At 30.3% G+C, this 16,821-nt stretch overlaps 7 protein-coding genes across 12 annotated transcripts; 4 read left to right on the forward strand and 3 right to left on the reverse strand.

Annotated features, from left to right (window-relative positions):
• Nucleotides 1-25: 25 nt before the first annotated feature.
• Nucleotides 26-1,099, forward strand: LOC122534036 (zip homologous protein 2). The gene is made up of 4 exons (XM_043664304.1): nt 26-197; nt 291-472; nt 564-778; nt 856-1,099. Exons 1-4 carry the CDS (start codon nt 89-91, stop codon nt 1,028-1,030), a joined length of 681 nt encoding a protein of 226 aa, XP_043520239.1. The 5' UTR covers nt 26-88; the 3' UTR covers nt 1,031-1,099.
• A 395-nt stretch (nt 1,100-1,494) lies between these two features.
• Nucleotides 1,495-3,307, forward strand: LOC122534035 (S-adenosylmethionine mitochondrial carrier protein-like). The gene is made up of 6 exons (XM_043664303.1): nt 1,495-1,901; nt 2,098-2,254; nt 2,338-2,447; nt 2,530-2,770; nt 2,881-3,019; nt 3,101-3,307. The coding sequence occupies exons 1-6, from the start codon at nt 1,839-1,841 to the stop codon at nt 3,213-3,215; spliced, it is 825 nt and encodes a 274-aa protein (XP_043520238.1). The 5' UTR covers nt 1,495-1,838; the 3' UTR covers nt 3,216-3,307.
• Nucleotides 3,248-5,876, reverse strand: LOC122534033 (hydroxysteroid dehydrogenase-like protein 2). The gene is made up of 9 exons (XM_043664299.1): nt 5,789-5,876; nt 5,403-5,645; nt 4,990-5,153; nt 4,671-4,884; nt 4,388-4,593; nt 4,106-4,303; nt 3,810-4,022; nt 3,612-3,740; nt 3,248-3,540 (listed from the first exon to the last, which is right to left on the reverse strand). Exons 2-9 carry the CDS (start codon nt 5,414-5,416, stop codon nt 3,428-3,430), a joined length of 1,251 nt encoding a protein of 416 aa, XP_043520234.1. The 5' UTR covers nt 5,417-5,645; nt 5,789-5,876; the 3' UTR covers nt 3,248-3,427.
• A 310-nt stretch (nt 5,877-6,186) lies between these two features.
• Nucleotides 6,187-9,051, forward strand: LOC122534031 (asparagine synthetase domain-containing protein 1). Its single transcript, XM_043664296.1, has 6 exons — nt 6,187-6,326; nt 6,402-6,602; nt 6,696-7,625; nt 7,707-8,119; nt 8,192-8,377; nt 8,485-9,051. The coding sequence occupies exons 1-5, from the start codon at nt 6,261-6,263 to the stop codon at nt 8,364-8,366; spliced, it is 1,785 nt and encodes a 594-aa protein (XP_043520231.1). The 5' UTR covers nt 6,187-6,260; the 3' UTR covers nt 8,367-8,377; nt 8,485-9,051.
• An 83-nt stretch (nt 9,052-9,134) lies between these two features.
• LOC122534034 (putative uncharacterized protein DDB_G0289263) lies at nt 9,135-10,914 on the forward strand. 3 transcript variants are annotated; one of them, XM_043664300.1, is made up of 3 exons: nt 9,135-9,617; nt 9,710-9,876; nt 9,938-10,914. In XM_043664300.1, the coding sequence occupies exons 1-3, from the start codon at nt 9,448-9,450 to the stop codon at nt 10,669-10,671; spliced, it is 1,071 nt and encodes a 356-aa protein (XP_043520235.1). In that variant the 5' UTR covers nt 9,135-9,447; the 3' UTR covers nt 10,672-10,914. The 3 variants fall into 3 exon arrangements, with proteins under 3 accessions (XP_043520235.1, XP_043520237.1, XP_043520236.1); XM_043664302.1 differs by having other exon boundaries at nt 9,944-10,914; XM_043664301.1 differs by having other exon boundaries at nt 9,139-9,617; nt 9,941-10,914.
• Nucleotides 10,915-11,046: 132 nt separating this feature from the next.
• On the reverse strand, nt 11,047-13,677 carry LOC122534011 (rabenosyn-5). The gene is made up of 7 exons (XM_043664259.1): nt 13,369-13,677; nt 13,093-13,221; nt 12,760-12,900; nt 12,526-12,687; nt 12,098-12,449; nt 11,597-11,984; nt 11,047-11,504 (listed from the first exon to the last, which is right to left on the reverse strand). Exons 1-7 carry the CDS (start codon nt 13,502-13,504, stop codon nt 11,277-11,279), a joined length of 1,536 nt encoding a protein of 511 aa, XP_043520194.1. The 5' UTR covers nt 13,505-13,677; the 3' UTR covers nt 11,047-11,276.
• Nucleotides 13,678-13,773: 96 nt separating this feature from the next.
• Nucleotides 13,774-16,776, reverse strand: LOC122534012 (ADP-ribose glycohydrolase ARH3-like). Of its 4 annotated transcripts, none has more exons than XM_043664263.1 (7): nt 16,500-16,776; nt 15,308-15,576; nt 15,041-15,198; nt 14,750-14,968; nt 14,550-14,662; nt 14,245-14,473; nt 13,774-14,157 (listed from the first exon to the last, which is right to left on the reverse strand). In XM_043664263.1, the coding sequence occupies exons 2-7, from the start codon at nt 15,477-15,479 to the stop codon at nt 13,990-13,992; spliced, it is 1,059 nt and encodes a 352-aa protein (XP_043520198.1). In that variant the 5' UTR covers nt 15,480-15,576; nt 16,500-16,776; the 3' UTR covers nt 13,774-13,989. The 4 variants fall into 4 exon arrangements, with proteins under 4 accessions (XP_043520198.1, XP_043520199.1, XP_043520196.1 ...); XM_043664264.1 differs by having other exon boundaries at nt 16,356-16,776; XM_043664261.1 differs by having other exon boundaries at nt 16,248-16,776.
• Nucleotides 16,777-16,821: the final 45 nt, after the last annotated feature.

Here is a 16,821-nt window from a genome sequence, read left to right on the forward strand (position 1 = left end):
CTATTAATCCCACCATAGAGAATTGGTACAGTGAATTCAATCCAAAAGTAAAATACAATACAAACGTTGTTTGTTCTTTCAGAAAAATATGGACTTATTTGTATGCAACAACTGTTTCACCACACCACATAGGGGAAAAAAACCATTTTGTTTGACTCAGTGTGGTCACATATACTGTAATGGATGCATACGACAAGGCAATAATAAACAAAATAAAATGATAGATATTACTCGTATTATCTAACATATATGGATATAGATATAAATCTTTTTTCTCTTGCATAATTTAGCTGAGAAACAATGTCCACAATGCCAACAGATTGATATTTTTTCTGTGGAATTGCAACAACCATCATTGTCGAAAGTAGAGAATTTTTTTGTTCCGTTGAACGAATCGTTGGAATTGTTACAAAAAACATCTGGTTTTCAAAATAATCAGATAAAAATTACGATAGAACGCTTTCACGAAATCGTGTGTTTCTGTATTTTTAGTTTTCTTTCCTTTCCTTTTTCGTTTTCCTAATTTTTTACACATTCAACTAAAAGAAACATAAATTTTCAAGGATAAAAAGTATGAAATGTTGAAATCCCATTATTATAATTTGACTCAAAACATGAAAGCAATTAAAGACAAATACATTAAGCTGAAAATGGAGAATATCGAACAAAAAAAGAAACTGATGTCTTTCGAGATTCAAAATTCGAGATTCAAGACTTTAAACTCTTTCAGCGATACATCTACACCAAAATCTAGCAACCAAAGAAGGTTGAGAACAAGGTGCATAAATAAAAATTTAAAATGTCAAAGGCCTCTAAAAATGATTCACAGTTTAAACGTTTTTTTATTTTTTGTAGACCTACATCAAATTCATACATTTCGTCGTGTGGAACGAACGCATCGAATAAATCGTTTAATACAACAAAGGGAAAGGCGATGCTCGAAAGTTTTCGTATCCCTTTCGATCCTCGCACAATACGATCAATTGATTCTCGTGGAACTTCAAACGCTACAAATTCTACTTATCTTTAAATTCTCAACAAGATTATCAATGATTAATCAAATATTTTTAATTTATCTATTTTCGCAATAAAAACAACTGTTTTGTTTTCATAAATTGTTAATTTGTTTTCTTATTAAATTGTTAAAAATATAATAATAATAACATCTGTACAATGTAACATGTAAGATTGTACAAAGTAACAATAAATAGAGATATTCACTTTATTGCTGCACAATCGTTCAAACGAATTCAAACGAATTCATTCTCAGATTTTCAAAAATATATTAAAAAATATATGAAATGTATAAAATATGTACATAAAATGTCTTTATTCAAAAAAGATATATTATGCATTTTTATTTGCACAATATAAAAATATTACAAGTTACTCGTTTGTTACTCGTTTGTTAAAATGTTCGAATCGAATTAATCGTGACTTTGTACTAAATATTAAAATATATGTATTTGTTTTCCGATGGAATGACTTTGAAATACATTTAAACGTGAACTTGTTATCGTTTAAAATTCAATTTACATTTTCTTATCATAGATCGAACTAAATTCTAAATCACACACGATACTCGAGATGTTGGTACACGTATCAGAGAATAAGTAGATTACAAACACAATTACATTTTAATTAAACAATTCCACGAAAATAATATTTATTGCATAATTTTACAGTAAAAACAACAAATGACACAAAAATATTATTCCAACGATAATGTTGGATAAATTTTTAATCAAGAACTGTATTGTGTTTTGTACTCGTCTAGGTTAAACTCTTATAAACGTGTCTCCTAGTTTAAATCAGTAATAAAATTTTTAATATATCAAATGACAGCACATAAATGTTTAGAAACACCAGACAAACAATTTGCTCTTGTTATGTCATTAATAGTAAGTAACAATATATTTATTTACAAGTATTTAAATTTGAGATGTTTATAGAAGATTTTCGCGATAAAAAAAAATGAATTTCCAAATATAATAAATTGTAACAACAATTGAGTGTTATCTACTGGCCAAATTACTTTTTAGCTTAATTAGTATTTTAAAAATTTAGATTTTATTCTTTATAATATTGTTTAAATAGGCAGGAGGATTGGCTGGTACGTCTGTCGACGTGATACTACATCCACTAGACACATTAAAAACACGTTTGCAATCTAAGCAGGGATTTGTAAAATCAGGAGGATTTTCTAATCTTTATAAAGGAATTCTTCCTGTTATTATTGGATCTGCACCTAGTGGTAAAAACATACTACAGTATGAAGTCATATAAATTTAAAAATACACACATCTACATATAAATTAAACCTTTACGATACTTTAGCATCACTATTTTTCTTAACGTATGAAGATATCAAAAGTAGAACGCAATGTAAAGTACCTGAGAAATATCATTCTTTGCTTCATATGTGCTCGGCATCTCTAGCAGAAATGGTAAATTTTGGAGAAAAAAGGAATTAATGAAATTGCAATCAAAAATTAAATTCTAATCGTACATTATGCAATTTGAACAAAGGTAGCCTGTTTAATAAGAGTACCTGTAGAAGCAGTAAAACAAAGGAAGCAAGTTTCAATACTGGATAGACAAGATATTAATTTTAGAATATTATATTATGGTTATTGGAGCACTGTGCTAAGAGACATGCCTTTTAGTTTGATACAATTTCCAATTTGGGAATATTTTAAGAAAGTTTGGAAATCGCATGTTGATAGAGAGACTCTTCCAATAGAAAGTGCAATATGTGGAGCAATTGCAGGTTCAAAGTTTTAATAATTTGTTAAAGTTTTGCTTGATATGTAATTAATACCATATTCAAGTAGTATTTCTGCTACCATTGCTCGAGATACAATTAATTCCATTGTTTAGGTAGTATTTCTGCTACTCTTACCACGCCACTAGACGTTACGAAGACAAGAATAATGCTTTCACATAGAAACGAGAGTGCTTCAAAATTAAAAGTGCTATACGTGTTAAAAGACGTATATAGAGATAAAGGTTTACGTGGGTAAGTCTTGTAATTTGACTTGTAACGAATAATTCTTTAAACTTGTCGTTGATTCGTTTTTACAATTACAAAACTTTGTAGACTTTTCGCTGGTGTGGGTCCCAGAGTAACGTGGATAACAGTTGGAGGATTTATCTTCTTTGGAACTTACGAAGGAGTAAAAGCTATAGGAACAAAGTACTGTTTATTTGTATAGAATGTCTCTAAGAAAAATATCAAATTGTACGATTTCCTGATTATTTATTATTACAAAATATGTTACAAGAGAATATATAAAAATATATATTACGATAATTTTCAAAGGCTTGCTATAAAAATTATTAGCATTTATACTTAACAGTAAACTTTAAAAAATCCGCAACAATACATTTAATGTAAAAATATTTTTATCTCTATCATATTTAATTCTTAAAGTTTAGACTTTAAAAGATTCATCAATTTTTCCAGTTTCATTGCTTTCTGAAGATCTCCGCTAATTCGCAATTTACCCAGTACAAACGCCGAGGTTGGTTTCAATTTTCCTGAATAAATGTAAATCATCTTACGTTATTTCAGATTTAACCTGCTTATTACGTAGACACATTTTAATTACCAGAAAACATGGCAAAAAAATTATCAGAATCCATCGTCAGTGTAGCATCTGGTGATTGACTAGGTTCTCCTCTACCTGCCGAACCTTGACCAGTTTTGAGATCCAAAAACCATGTACCAGCTTCGTTACCTATTAACTTTATATTAATCCATATGGTTCTAGAAAGATTGTATTTTATCTCTTATTTATGTCTTATACCTTTAACGTTGAATTGAAATATGGCCCCTGTTTTGTTAACAAGATCACTATTCAAGTTTGCTCGAATAACTTCAAATATTTGTGCAATTTTTTCGTCTGATTTGTTAGCACCCTGTAAATCTTTTTGCGTCGCTTTATGTAACGTATAATCTTGCGAACCTGTCTTTATATTTTCATCCACGAAGAAATCCAGCATCAAATTACCTTTATTTTCTAAGGAAAAGGAAACAAATATTTATATTTCTGCAGTAATCTTTTACTATACTATAAAAATATTATATTAAAATTCGATGTACCTGGATTGCACGCGTAATCTGTGAAATCCGTAATTCCTTCGTTTCGTAATATTTCCTCGTCAATTAAAAACTGTCCAGTAACAGATTTACTATCTTTACAAATCAAAGCGTACACAGCGTCTCCCATTATTTCGGGTTTACGGCTATAATTGCTCGATTCAGCACCGGATAACATTGCAACCGCGGCAGTATAAATAGCTGAAATAAAGATATACTTATCGTTAGATATAGCAATAAACATGGGAATAGAAAAATAACGAAACAAAAAAATAAATAATTTACCTGTCCTTGGCCATACAGTATTTACAGCAATGCCACTATTCTTAAATTCCTCAGCCATGCCGAGAGCGCACATTGACATTCCATATTTAGCTATTGTATATGCAACATGATTTTTGAACCATACTGGTTTCATACTTAATGGAGGACTGATGTTCACTATGTGAGGATTTTTGCTTTTTTTTAAGTAAGGTAAGCATGTCTTAGACCTTAAAATGGACACCACAGTGCTGTCATTTGTGATTTACGTTTATACGCATAATTCATAGCGAATTTTTATACTTACACTAAAAATGTTCCCCTAGTGTTAATATTATTCATAAGATCATACTTTTTCATGTCCGTAGATTCTGTGCCTGTTAAAGAAATTGCACTTGCATTATTAATAACAATATCAATACCACCAAATTTTTTGACGGCATTCTCTACTGCAGAAACTACTTGTGTTTCGTTTCTTACATCAACAATACAAGGCAATGCTTTTCCACCTGCTTGCTCGACTGAAACAAACAAATTTCTTCAACAAAGAAAGTGTTGTACGTTAAAATGTGGAATAATTAATCAATTAACTATCGTTTGATATTTTTTATTGTTCTTATAATTACTTTCTTCAGCAGCAGTATATATAGTGCCTGGTAATTTTGGATGTGGTTCTGCAGTCTTAGCTGCAATGACAATATTTGCCCCATCTTTTGCTGCTTTCAAGGCAATACTCTTCCCAATTCCTCTTGACGCGCCAGTAATAAAGATCGTATATCCAGCAAGCTTTCTATATCAAATATTTAAACACAAAGTTTATATAATGTTATGTAAAATTAACAGTCATTAAGAACATACATTTATATTCATTATATTTGTATATATGAAAATGTACATCTATTGTACAAAAATATATAAACTGTAATAAATTAAGCTAACAATGCAACATGTATATTTTCTCCTCAAATATAATGTATAATAAAATTTACAACTTAATGTACAATTGAGTTTAGCGTAAAAAAACATTTGTGATACAAACCCAGTATTGATCATATTGCAAATGCTATGTACGCAGATCGAGGGACTATCATAAGTATGAATACCGTTGTAACGATTGGACTACGTTCGAGTTTGCTAATAACGACTGAATAAAATATGAAGGGACAAATTTCACTTTAAACACTGCACGACTGCATAACACGGTTCAACGGTTCCATTTGTGGACTTTGATTAATCGTCAATGCTTTAAGATTATCATTTTTAACAACATGGTGGCGAATACCTATATAGAACAATGAAACACATTTAAATTAAATTCTATTGTTCTATTGTTCTATTTTTTTTTTTTTATGTCTTTGACAATTTTAAATATTTCTGAATAAATATCAGATTAAGAAAGAAATTTTTTAATCAAAAATACCTTACCTTATGCGTGTTGTATATGTTATACAGTGTATACCGTTTAACAGGAAACAAGTAGAATAGGTATCTTAGGTATAGGTATCGAAGAATTAAAGTTGTCAAAAAAATGGAACAGAAGTTGTTCCATACGAAAAAAAAGATGGTATAATACGATGCAAATTATGTTTTCAAATATAATTTCGTACAATTTCGAACGCAGTAGTTGATTTATCTGAGCATTCTCTGTTGTAAAAGTGTTAACCTATTTATACATGTTTTTTGTGAAACCTTGAAAACAAGGAAAGACATGAATGATATTTCTCACGTGTTTACATTGTCCTTGTCTTTTATGCGATAAGCTCTACAAAATTAAAATGAAAATATGTATCTCCTAAATCAGGAAGAAGTTTACACAAAATGGAGTTGACAATTTTATAGATCATTCATCTATAAAGTAGTTATATATAAAGAATTACTTTCATGTTGATGTATCAACATGTGTGGAATATTCTGTAGCATTTCACAAAACCATAAAAAAGATAGTATACAAATTTCACGCGAGGTACTATTATTAAATATATGGTATGATTACATTTGTTATTGATAAGTTGTAATATTGTTTTTTGCATCCTTTTAGTGGGAAGCCTGCAAAAATTTAGTAATTGCTCGTGGTCCTGACAGAGTGATTGAAAAATTTGAAAATTTAACTCCAATCTGGTTTGGACACTTTGTTGCTGCTGTATTATGGATGCAAGGTTTAGATTTATGTGAACAACCTGCCATAGATTCTGCTGGTAATATTCTTCTTTGGAATGGTGATATATTTTCTGGAAATTTGGTAAATGTTGTATATATTATGCACATATATAAATTGTACAGTAACTCTTTAATATATTAAAAAGTTATTGAACAATTGTATCATTTGTATCAGGCTCAAGACAATGCTTGTGATACCAATGTGCTATCATCTGCTCTACAATCATCTTTAAATGTATTGTCAGTGTTTCAAGAAATTCAAGGCCCTTATAGTTTTATATATTTTCAAAAATCTACCAATCTTCTGTATTTTGGCAGAGATATTGTTGGCAGACACAGTTTACTTTTAAAAGTAAACACCGATGAAAATACTTTAACGTTAACGTCCGTTGCCAGTAAAGAAGTAAATAAAATCATAGAAATTCCTGCAATTGGAATTTTTGTTACGAATTTAGATAATTCAAGAGTGAATCTTGCGTGTTATCCATGGAAGGAGCCAGATTTGCATTTCACTGATATCATCGAATCATTAGAAACACATTTGGGTGTGGATATTGATATTAAAAAAACCATATTAAAATCAGACGCATCAACAAGTTTACATTTACATCCTAATATCAAGGACTTGGATTATATGGAAAATAGCCCTTACTTGGAAAATTCTTATAAAACGTTAGGATATTTGTTAGAAGATACAGATATCCTTGAAAGAGTGGATCATTTATTGCAACTTCTTTACAAAGCTGTAGAAGTTAGAATAAAGAAACAGCCTAGATTTTGTAAAACATGCATCAAATTAGTTCTAAGTAAGAAAGATGTCGCATGTGATCATTCAAAAATAGGTATATTATTTTCTGGCGGCTTAGATTCTGCTATTTTAACCCTAATTGCCGATAAATACGTATCGCAATATGAACCTATCGACTTGATAAATGTAGCGTTTGAAAAATCAGTTAATGCATGTAGTAAATCCAACAAATCCAACGAAAATAATGAAAAAGAAAGTACAGACGACCAATATGACGTTCCTGATAGAAAAACTGGGAAGCAAACGTTTCTAGAACTCTCAAAGATTTGCCCGAAACGGAAATGGAATTTTGTAGAAGTACGTTAAAATATATATTTTGAATTATCTTTTGATTCTATGAAAGATATTCCAATAGTTCATTTATATCAATCGTTCTAGGTAAATATCAGTCAAGCAGAATTACAAAAATATCGTTCATCACGAATTTGTAATTTATTACATCCGCTATGCACTATATTAGATGAAAGCTTAGGTTGTGCTGTGTGGTTTGCAAGTCGAGCAAAAGGCACAATTCATTCAAGCGCGAATATCTACGAATCCCCGTGTAGATTACTTCTCTTAGGCATGGGTGCAGATGAATTATTCGGTGGATACATGAGACACAGAACGATATTAAGACACAAAGGTTGGGATGCTTTAACGCAGGAATTGAACTTTGAAATAGCTAGAATTTCTGAAAGAAATTTAGGCCGTGACGATCGTATTGTGTCGGATCATGGAAGACAATCTAGACTGCCATACTTGGATGAAAACGTAATAGAATATGTTCAAAGATTAAAACCTTGGGAAAGGTAAATTAATAAAATGAACATGCAAAGAAGAATAAGAAATAAAACAAAATTATATCATTCAATTGTTTGTAGATGTTGTCCAACAGATAAAATGCCATCAGGCTTAGGAGACAAGTTACTTTTGCGTTTAGTGGCATATAAACTTGGCTTCCGAAATACTGCTAATTTTCCTAAGAGAGCTTTTCAATTTGGATCCCGAATTGCTAATGGCAAAGAAAACGCTAGAGATATATCGGGTCGCTTGTAAATTTATTATTAGTACGTACAATATTTCTCTTCTTTTTTTTTTCTTCCTTTCTTTCTTTTTGATATCGCCAAATGAAACGTAAACGATAAATTATAAACTCATTCACGACTTGTTTCAGATATTGTTCAACATAGAAGGGAGAAAACGTTAATACACGTCTACCCACCTACCTACCTACCTACCTACCTACCTACCTACATGCATACATTACATATACTCCAAAAATCATTAAAATAATGATACTTGTGTATAATTAACTTTAATGAATTGTACACTACAAGACTGATGTAATGAGCATCAATAGATTCATAATATGTATAATGCAAATGTAATGTTTGAAATGGACAGATCGTTTAAAAAAAATTTGTTGACTTTTTCCTCTATACGTAGACAATAATTTAGCAAATTTCTTAAAACGATTTGAATGTTTGGCAGTAAATCAGCCAATAACAATTTTTTTGAATTTATTAGACTCCATTTTAAAATTATGGATTAGTTTTTGACAAAACTATGTTGTATTTATTTTATATTTTTCATGTTTCAATGCAGCATGCATATGTGACTAAGCAATTGATGACATAGCGTAAACCATGTGTATAAACAATTGGTATGTTCAACAAAGATTGTAAAATTACATGTACGAATTTTATTTTACGAAATGTGAAAATAAAATATTTCAATAACAGATCTTCTGTTTTGTATTTAATATATGCTTCCCTATATTATTTCTTGCAGAGTTTATATTTTACATGCATGCACGTATGTATAGCACATATCAAGAGTAATTTAATTTTCGCGGGTAATAATGATTACATGCAAACACAAAGTAATTTGATAATTTTTCATGTAAATTGCGATAAAAATGATGTAAAAAATAAAATTGGACATTTGACATTGGATCTTTCATGAGAGAAAATATACATACATGTGAAAATTGAAAATTGAGAATTGAGGTTAATTCATTAACATATCGTTAAAAAGTATTTTCCTGGTTTCATTGTATAAGTGTAAATATATTTATATTTTTCCGTCCAAATTGTTTATTTACATTTTAAAATTACCAATCAAAGAACTTAGCAATATGTCGGAAAGTACAGTTTACTTGGATAGAGAGTTACGAAAATTAAAACCAGCAGAATTGTATAAACTGGCTCAAATATTATGTATACAGGATTCCTGGAAAAAATTAATGGCAATCATACCAAAGGATGATGATTCTGATCTTCCAAAATTTAACATTGAACATATTAGGTATAGCTTGAAATACTTAAATTCTGTACTTCTGTATTACACATGACAAAAAATAAACCAAGTTTTTTATTTATTATCTTGAATCTTCACAGTATGATCGAACAGGCTGCTCAACAACAGGGAAATGCAGTAGAAATATTTTTGTCAGAATGGGGAACAATGGGTAAAAAGAGACCAACATTGCGTTTCTTATTAAACCTTTTAATAAAGGCTCAGTTATTTAGAGCTGCTGATTATGTGGCTGGAGAACTACTAAATGGTACAGTAAACAAAATATTTTTGTATAATTACGGTAACTTGGACAAATTATTATTTTCTTTCAGAAGAACTGCCAAAACGGCCACAATTTGGACCAGCAGCACCTGTAGATATTTCGGAAGAAATAAACAGAGTATCATTAAAAGACAATGAGAAACTTGAGAACCTTAATTACAATGAATCTTTGATATTTGGATTAGCTTCCCAAGTTGTTGACAATGAAACAATTAATCCTAATGCAACGAATAATAGTTCTTTTGAAAGAAATATGCAATCAACAAAATTGATTTCTTCAGAAGGGGAACACAATAAAGAGCAATTACAAAATGACAAGGAGACATCAAATGCACAAATTTCAGATCTGATGAAACTCAATAGCAAAGGAAACGCAGAAAAACCCAGAAAACAAAAACAAATATTTGATCAACAGGAAATGTCGTCCGACGAATTGCCTGTCTTTTTAAACGAGTTTGAACAATCTGTCGAACAAACAAAATTTAATCGAGAAGTACCATCAGAAGAACTTCCTCTTTTCTTGAACAATAACACGACTTCGTCAAATGAAATGTCGAATTATAAAATTAACGATTTATCCAATTGTAAACCGAACAATTTATCCAATAGGAATCGAAACGAAATAACTTCTACCGAATTACCTCAATGTATTGTTGAATTTCGTGTAAATAATGTATTTGATTCGAATAATAGTTGTGGCCCCGAAAATTACGCAAATATAGCACAAAATGCAGTGAGTTCGACAGAATTACCGATTACAGTATTAGAATATAACGAATAATATAAGTTTTAATTGGATTTAATAGCTATACTTTTTCCGTTTGTGATTTCAAAATATCGAGCACCATATACGGATACGTATTTTTACAAGAAAACATATTTATAAAAAGAAAGTCATATTTTGATATAAGTAAATTAATTTTTTATGAAAGCGTACGGATATTATGTTACACTATGGACAAATACACATGCAGGTTTATTATTTAAAATCTACGGTGTATGAAAATAAATATTATAAATTATATATAAATTTATTTCATAAAAAATATACCTTTTTCTTTCTTTATATATTTAATCTTTATATAAATATTATATTAAAAATCATATACATACACTTTTCAATATTAATATATACAATAATAATTTAGTAAATGTTTTTAAATGTATATATTACGAATATTATTATGATATCTATAATTAAATTTACGAATATAAAGGAACTTTAAAGGTACATCACATTGTGCAATAATACATGAAATGGATACAGTGATACGTGTAACTTTCAATACAATGAGAAGACTTAATTAAGTCTTGATCAAAGTCAAATAAGAAAAACAAAATTACCTAGCAAATGTGTCAAAAAATGCAAATATGCATGTCTGTAGTTTATCCATCGCTATTGTTACTCTGTTTCATCGTGAAATAGACGCTTTGAAGCTCTTTAAGATTGCTTTCTAACGTTGCAACTTCGTCATACCTGCAATCTGCTCTAGCTTGCTTAATGTAGGCTCGAAGATTACTCATTTGCTCAATTATAGGGTCCATAGAAGAAGGCATTATAGGAGCAACGCTAGAAGGACCCCAACCTTGCGACTGATCCAGTACCACGTTTGGCTATTTGAATACAATATCGATAGTGTTAAGTTAAAAATAGAAATCTTTCAATTTTTTTTCTTTCTTTCATTTATTTAATAAATTATTATCACCTGATTCTCTTTCATAATAGGTCGAATTTCGAGATTCCACGTTTCCTTTCTACGTTGCTCTTTCGACCTTTCTCTCTGTTCCTCTTCCAATTGTCTTTCATACGCAATTCTAGCTTCTATGCGTCTTTGTCGTTCTTTTTGTAATTCCGCATATCTCTCTTCCGAAGGTAAAGCTTGTACGCTTAATAATTCTTCTTTTAAAAAGATCATTGCAGACACTCTAACCATATGATGTAATCGAAGTTCTTGATCCTGTGGTGGATTCTCTACGCATCTCGTCCCGAGTACTGAAATTCTTTTACTAATTAAATCTATATTCTCGCCTAACTTTGCGATCTTAATTCTTAAAGCTTGAGCATCTTCTAAATTATACGTAGATTCTCCCTCACTGAAAAACATATTTAGCTTCATACAAGTAATTTTGTACTAGGAACAATGTGAAATTCTACGCAAATATTACAACGTTACAAATGTTCATTCTACAATAATTGTATCACGTACTTTAAAGATTCCCACATTTTGTTGTACATTTTCACGTGTTGCGAAGCTTCTTTCATATACGCTCTCATCTTTTCGTAAAATTGACACACTATCGGTTTATCAAAATGCTTTGCCTTTTGTTTTTCTCTTGCATCGAGCAGATTCGCGCAGTGCGTACAAATTCTGAAATGTTGCTCGCTACCTGTTGAATCATTGACCAAGGACAGTACGCTATTTAAACTACCACTGGATGGTGATCTTGCCAATTTTGTAAGACCAATACCCGCACGTACTATACGTTCCGAAATTGGTCGTTCGGAAGTTGGAGATACTGCTGAATCATCTTGTACAGATACAGGACTTGTCATTTTCTCTAGAAACAAACAATTCAATTTCTATAAAAAATTTTTTTTTCAGAGATTTTTTTTAATAAATTTGAAACTACCAACTTGCATCTTGTAACGACAGAAATATCGTACAATTGTGACACATAACAGCTCCACAAAGTCGGCAGTGATGTTTTCTCCTTGCAACATGAAAACTTTTTGCACAAATAGGACACAATTTTACATCTTTATCGTCTATCCATGGTACAATAGTGCGCTCATGGACTATTATAAAAAATAAAGAAAAATATTAATTCGATTTTCATTATGAAATAAACAAAATTACTTGCGCTCTACCTTTTCTATCAACTGGATCAGTCGGTAAATTGTTTAATAATTTATCTAGCCTTATCAGAAGTTTATTTGTTTCCGTAGAGTATCGCTCTAATCTCATATTTCTTATTTCTTTAAAGTACTTTGTATGCGATCTCATCATACCTGAAAATCATTGATACATGATATAAATTACGTAACACTTTCTTTTTCATTACGATACATTTATAATTCTACAAGTAAAAAAGATAATTTTTACGTATACAGCGTTACTGGATGCGTGATTGTTTTTTTTTTTTTTTTTCAAATTGAACTATAAGTTTGTCAAACATTAAACTTCTTAACACGAATCAATACCTATTTCTTGAGGTTCCCAATTAGATTCTGGGCTACGTTGTAGTCTAGTAGTTGATGGTATGCTATTTGCGAAAGAATATGATATTTCATCTTGTTTTAATATCTTCTTCTTGGCCTTACCAAAAAGATCTAAAAAGATAAAACGATAAGTATTTATTATTGACACATTTACATTTCTAAAATACATGTATGTACGTTCGTACGAAATATATGCCTCAAATCTTTATAACGTATCAACACTCTAAGTTTAATAGTCAGGTTTATTTTATTTTTTACCTTTAAGCGACTTTAAAATTTCTGGATCATCGTTATGGAAATCCTCGAAATGTTTCGTTAATTGTATAGGTGCTTTAAAATCTGTCACACATATTGGACAAAGAAACCCTTCCAATACTTCTTCACTACCAGCCATTATAAAATTCGATATTTTTAAAACTTTCACTATTTTTCTTTGTAATCTCTTTCTAACTCACACTCGACACACATAATCATTTGTAAGTAGGCGTCTCTCTCCGACAACGTGCTTTCTAAGCGGCCATATTGAATCCTATCAGCTGATGGAAATGTCAAATTTCTTTTATGCAATATAATTTGGTAAAAGTTACATTTTTGCAATCTATTTCTCGCAAAATCACTTTTGATAAAATTATTTTTTTGTAATTCCAAGGATAATTAAAGCTATTTGAAATTGTACAGATCATTTATTTGATAAATGTACAAATCGATAGTACCTATGGATATTTAGCAAGATGTTATACATCTGTCGTAAAAATATTTCATGAATAATTTAGCAATAATCGAATAGTATAACAATGGCTTAACGATAATTACATTTCTACTTCTTATTAACAAATAAAACAGTTGTTAAATTTGATTTTGTGCGCAATAGGAAAACTTTTATCGCGCTACCGACAATTCAAACAATCTATCTCCTAAAATTCGAAATTCTTCCGAGGCTTCGCAGTGCTGTAAAAGATTACTGTTAATTTTCTCTTCTCCGTAAAATGCGCCAGCTATGGCCCCAGTCATACTACCAATAGTGTCCGTATCACCACCTAAACTGATCTGAAAAATAATTTTTATATGTTTACATAAATATCTTTCGACTGTAATAAGAAAATTATTAATACAAGTAATATTAATTGTACTTACAGCATATTGAACAGCTCTTCTGAAGGGATTGTCCGTTTGTATACCTGTGATTGGTTTTTGTGCTCTTAGGAAACAAAATATCGCAGTAGGCACCGAATACAAAGCTGCAACGCTATTTCCTAACTTTTGTATTACTTTTTCATCGCGCAGGCCCTCATCGTTTTCAGATATCAGTGATTTTACTATACATAATTGTACTTTGTACGGTTGTGGTTCTGATAAACCTAATCTATGAAATGCCACCATTTTAAGCAAATAATGATTTTTGAAATTGCTATATCACTCATATCACAAAATATACATACCCTTCTTCATCTTTTTCTATTTGATTCATTTTACAAATCAAATCATCAATAAAATTTATTACGTTTAACTCTTCATTTGGATCTAAACGAAGACTTTGATAAATTGCTGTTGCCTATGAAAAAGAATAGAAAGCTGAGAATGAGATTAAAAAAAAAAAGTTGCTCTGCAAATTTAGAGAAAATATTACAAATATAGTTACTTGTAAAATAGCCCCATCTATTCCAACTTTATGAGTATGAGTAATCTGAGTCACATTCCTAACTGTATCTAAAAGTTTATCATAGTTTTCATAAGAAAACAACGCAGCAGGCGCAACTCTCATCGCACCGCCATTTCCCCATGAGCCTTGTCCATTAAATTGTTCTTTGGCTGGACTTGAAATGTCTGTAAATTTGTTACCTCGTAATTTTTGGAATACCTTTAAAAGAATTTGGGTCAATTTTTGTGTCAAAATTACGAAATTATAATAATAATAAACTCAACATCATACCGTTATAACACCCATACCATAGCCTCGATTAGGTTCTTGATAGTAACATTTAACAAATTTCTTTGCAACATCGACAACATCTAATTCCTTCTGATCAATCAGAGATTTGGCCAATGAGTTCGTCATAGCAGAGTCATCTGTAAACTGCATGACAGGTGCTATAGAATAAAAAAATAAAAAAAAATTATCTATATCAAAATCACCGAGCAAGGTACAGTTATTTCTACATCTTATTTTTAGACGATGTGTTTCTTTTTCTTTTTTTACCTTTGAATGGTGGCCCCTCCAATTTATCAAATGATTTTTGCAAAACTAATTTCATGCCGCTTGTCAGCTGATCACCGTTATCATAAGGACTACCAGTGCAATCACCAATTAAAACACCAAGCATCGAACCACGAAATTTACTTCTTAATAACGATAAATCCATTTTTGCCATAATCTTACTTTATCTCAAATTCTTTGACTTAGACGTGGAAGTTTACGAACTTTTAATGCAGAAGACCCAGGTGTGATGTTTGAATTTATATCGGTAACTATAGCATTAAGAATATTTTTAGCTGGATAATTATAAAATGAATAATTATAAAAGAAAGATAATTGTAAATGTCAATAATGTAAATATCAATTTATGGACATTTAATTACATCATTGATGTAATGTACATTGACACCAGACGAGATATCCGGTAATCATATCTCGTGTCGAATCGGCAACACTACAAATTGCGTACATATATAAAACGGTAACATTCACTTCGAATGGTAAAAAGCGCAAGATATTGAACATCGATCAAGATTTCAAGACTTTTACAAGAAGTTGTCGACACATTAATGATTCCCTCAAACCGCATTATCTCAGATTCATTTTTTTTTTTTCTTTTTATATTTATACAAAAATATATATGCTAGTAAGTATGATTACGTTAATTTCGTTTGCGATTAATACTATTAGAGTGTTTGAGAAATTCGTCCACAGTGTTTTTCATAATTGATATTTACACTCTCGTTCTCTCGTTTCTATTAAATTTTGTTCTTTGAATTTCATAAAAATAAATTTTTGCTTCAAATTCGAACTTTACAAGCAATGTAATATGTTAAAATAAATAAAAAGTTGTTTGAGATTCTCAATCTCATAAAAATTTTTAAGAAATTTCAATGTAAATTGCAACGTTTGAAACTTATAACAACACATTTATCGAGATAACCTAAATGTGTAAACGCGCGCTCGAGCGGCTGATAAACACACAAAAGTATTGTAAACTGTGAATGCGAATAAGGTTAAGAAGGTACACAATTGTAAATCAGATAGTTACATATGTTACGATTCATTCGTTGTTTACACAATAAGTAACCTAGGACCAATATAACTCGTATTAGTGATTTAAAACTAATAAAAAATATCTTTTAACAATACTATGAACTCGTAACGTATCATCGAAAGTGTAGATACTACGTACATTAGAACGAAAGATGAACATCGCAGATGTACATTGTCGCCAAATGTTTCGTTGCAACAGTAATTTTTTGACGTATATGAAATTTTAATCATATACCAACTAAACATAGCATTTTAAAAGTATTCGCAAAAGTATAGTATGCAATGCGTTGAACGGTAATTAATGTCTTGAAGTTCTCGCGAACTGGTATATACATATATCGCACTTTATATCATCTGCGTTCAGATGTATGTAAATACAGAAAAAAAAGGTGTAATTTCAAATACTATATTGATGTTTTAGATTCATGCACTTTTCGTAACGTTAACGCGGGGAAGCATAG

This window comes from Frieseomelitta varia, unplaced genomic scaffold (assembly GCF_011392965.1).
Source record: "Frieseomelitta varia isolate USP_RPSP 00005682 unplaced genomic scaffold, Fvar_1.2 scaffold_567, whole genome shotgun sequence".
In the NCBI taxonomy this organism is placed as follows: Eukaryota; Metazoa; Arthropoda; class Insecta; order Hymenoptera; family Apidae; genus Frieseomelitta; species Frieseomelitta varia.

Bases quoted from the DNA above. Each gene is read 5' to 3' on its own strand.
- LOC122534036 (XM_043664304.1), top strand. From the start codon at position 89: ATGGACTTATTTGTATGCAACAACTGTTTCACCACACCACATAGGGGA. The intron at 198-290 runs GCAATAATAAAC...TGCATAATTTAG, and splicing joins TAATGGATGCATACGACAAG to CTGAGAAACAATGTCCACAA. The intron at 779-855 runs GTGCATAAATAA...TATTTTTTGTAG, and splicing joins CAAAGAAGGTTGAGAACAAG to ACCTACATCAAATTCATACA.
- LOC122534035 (XM_043664303.1), top strand. From the start codon at position 1,839: ATGACAGCACATAAATGTTTAGAAACACCAGACAAACAATTTGCTCTT. The intron at 2,771-2,880 runs GTTCAAAGTTTT...TCCATTGTTTAG, and splicing joins AATATGTGGAGCAATTGCAG to GTAGTATTTCTGCTACTCTT. The intron at 3,020-3,100 runs GTAAGTCTTGTA...AAAACTTTGTAG, and splicing joins AGAGATAAAGGTTTACGTGG to ACTTTTCGCTGGTGTGGGTC.
- LOC122534033 (XM_043664299.1), bottom strand. The intron at 4,594-4,670 runs GTAAGTATAAAA...GTCCATTTTAAG, and splicing joins ACTAGGGGAACATTTTTAGT to GTCTAAGACATGCTTACCTT. The intron at 3,541-3,611 runs GTAATTAAAATG...ACATTTATTCAG, and splicing joins TTTTTTTGCCATGTTTTCTG to GAAAATTGAAACCAACCTCG.
- LOC122534031 (XM_043664296.1), top strand. From the start codon at position 6,261: ATGTGTGGAATATTCTGTAGCATTTCACAAAACCATAAAAAAGATAGT. The intron at 6,327-6,401 runs GTACTATTATTA...GCATCCTTTTAG, and splicing joins GTATACAAATTTCACGCGAG to TGGGAAGCCTGCAAAAATTT. The intron at 8,120-8,191 runs GTAAATTAATAA...AATTGTTTGTAG, and splicing joins AGATTAAAACCTTGGGAAAG to ATGTTGTCCAACAGATAAAA.
- LOC122534034 (XM_043664300.1), top strand. From the start codon at position 9,448: ATGTCGGAAAGTACAGTTTACTTGGATAGAGAGTTACGAAAATTAAAA. The intron at 9,618-9,709 runs GTATAGCTTGAA...GAATCTTCACAG, and splicing joins TTTAACATTGAACATATTAG to TATGATCGAACAGGCTGCTC. The intron at 9,877-9,937 runs GTACAGTAAACA...ATTATTTTCTTT, and splicing joins GGCTGGAGAACTACTAAATG to CAGAAGAACTGCCAAAACGG.
- LOC122534011 (XM_043664259.1), bottom strand. From the start codon at position 13,504: ATGGCTGGTAGTGAAGAAGTATTGGAAGGGTTTCTTTGTCCAATATGT. The intron at 13,222-13,368 runs GTAAAAAATAAA...TTATCTTTTTAG, and splicing joins AATTTTAAAGTCGCTTAAAG to ATCTTTTTGGTAAGGCCAAG. The intron at 12,901-13,092 runs GTATTGATTCGT...AATGATTTTCAG, and splicing joins TTGGGAACCTCAAGAAATAG to GTATGATGAGATCGCATACA.
- LOC122534012 (XM_043664263.1), bottom strand. From the start codon at position 15,479: ATGGCAAAAATGGATTTATCGTTATTAAGAAGTAAATTTCGTGGTTCG. The intron at 14,474-14,549 runs GTATGTATATTT...GGCATTTCATAG, and splicing joins ATAGAAAAAGATGAAGAAGG to ATTAGGTTTATCAGAACCAC. The intron at 14,158-14,244 runs GTAAGTACAATT...ATTATTTTTCAG, and splicing joins GAAGAGCTGTTCAATATGCT to ATCAGTTTAGGTGGTGATAC.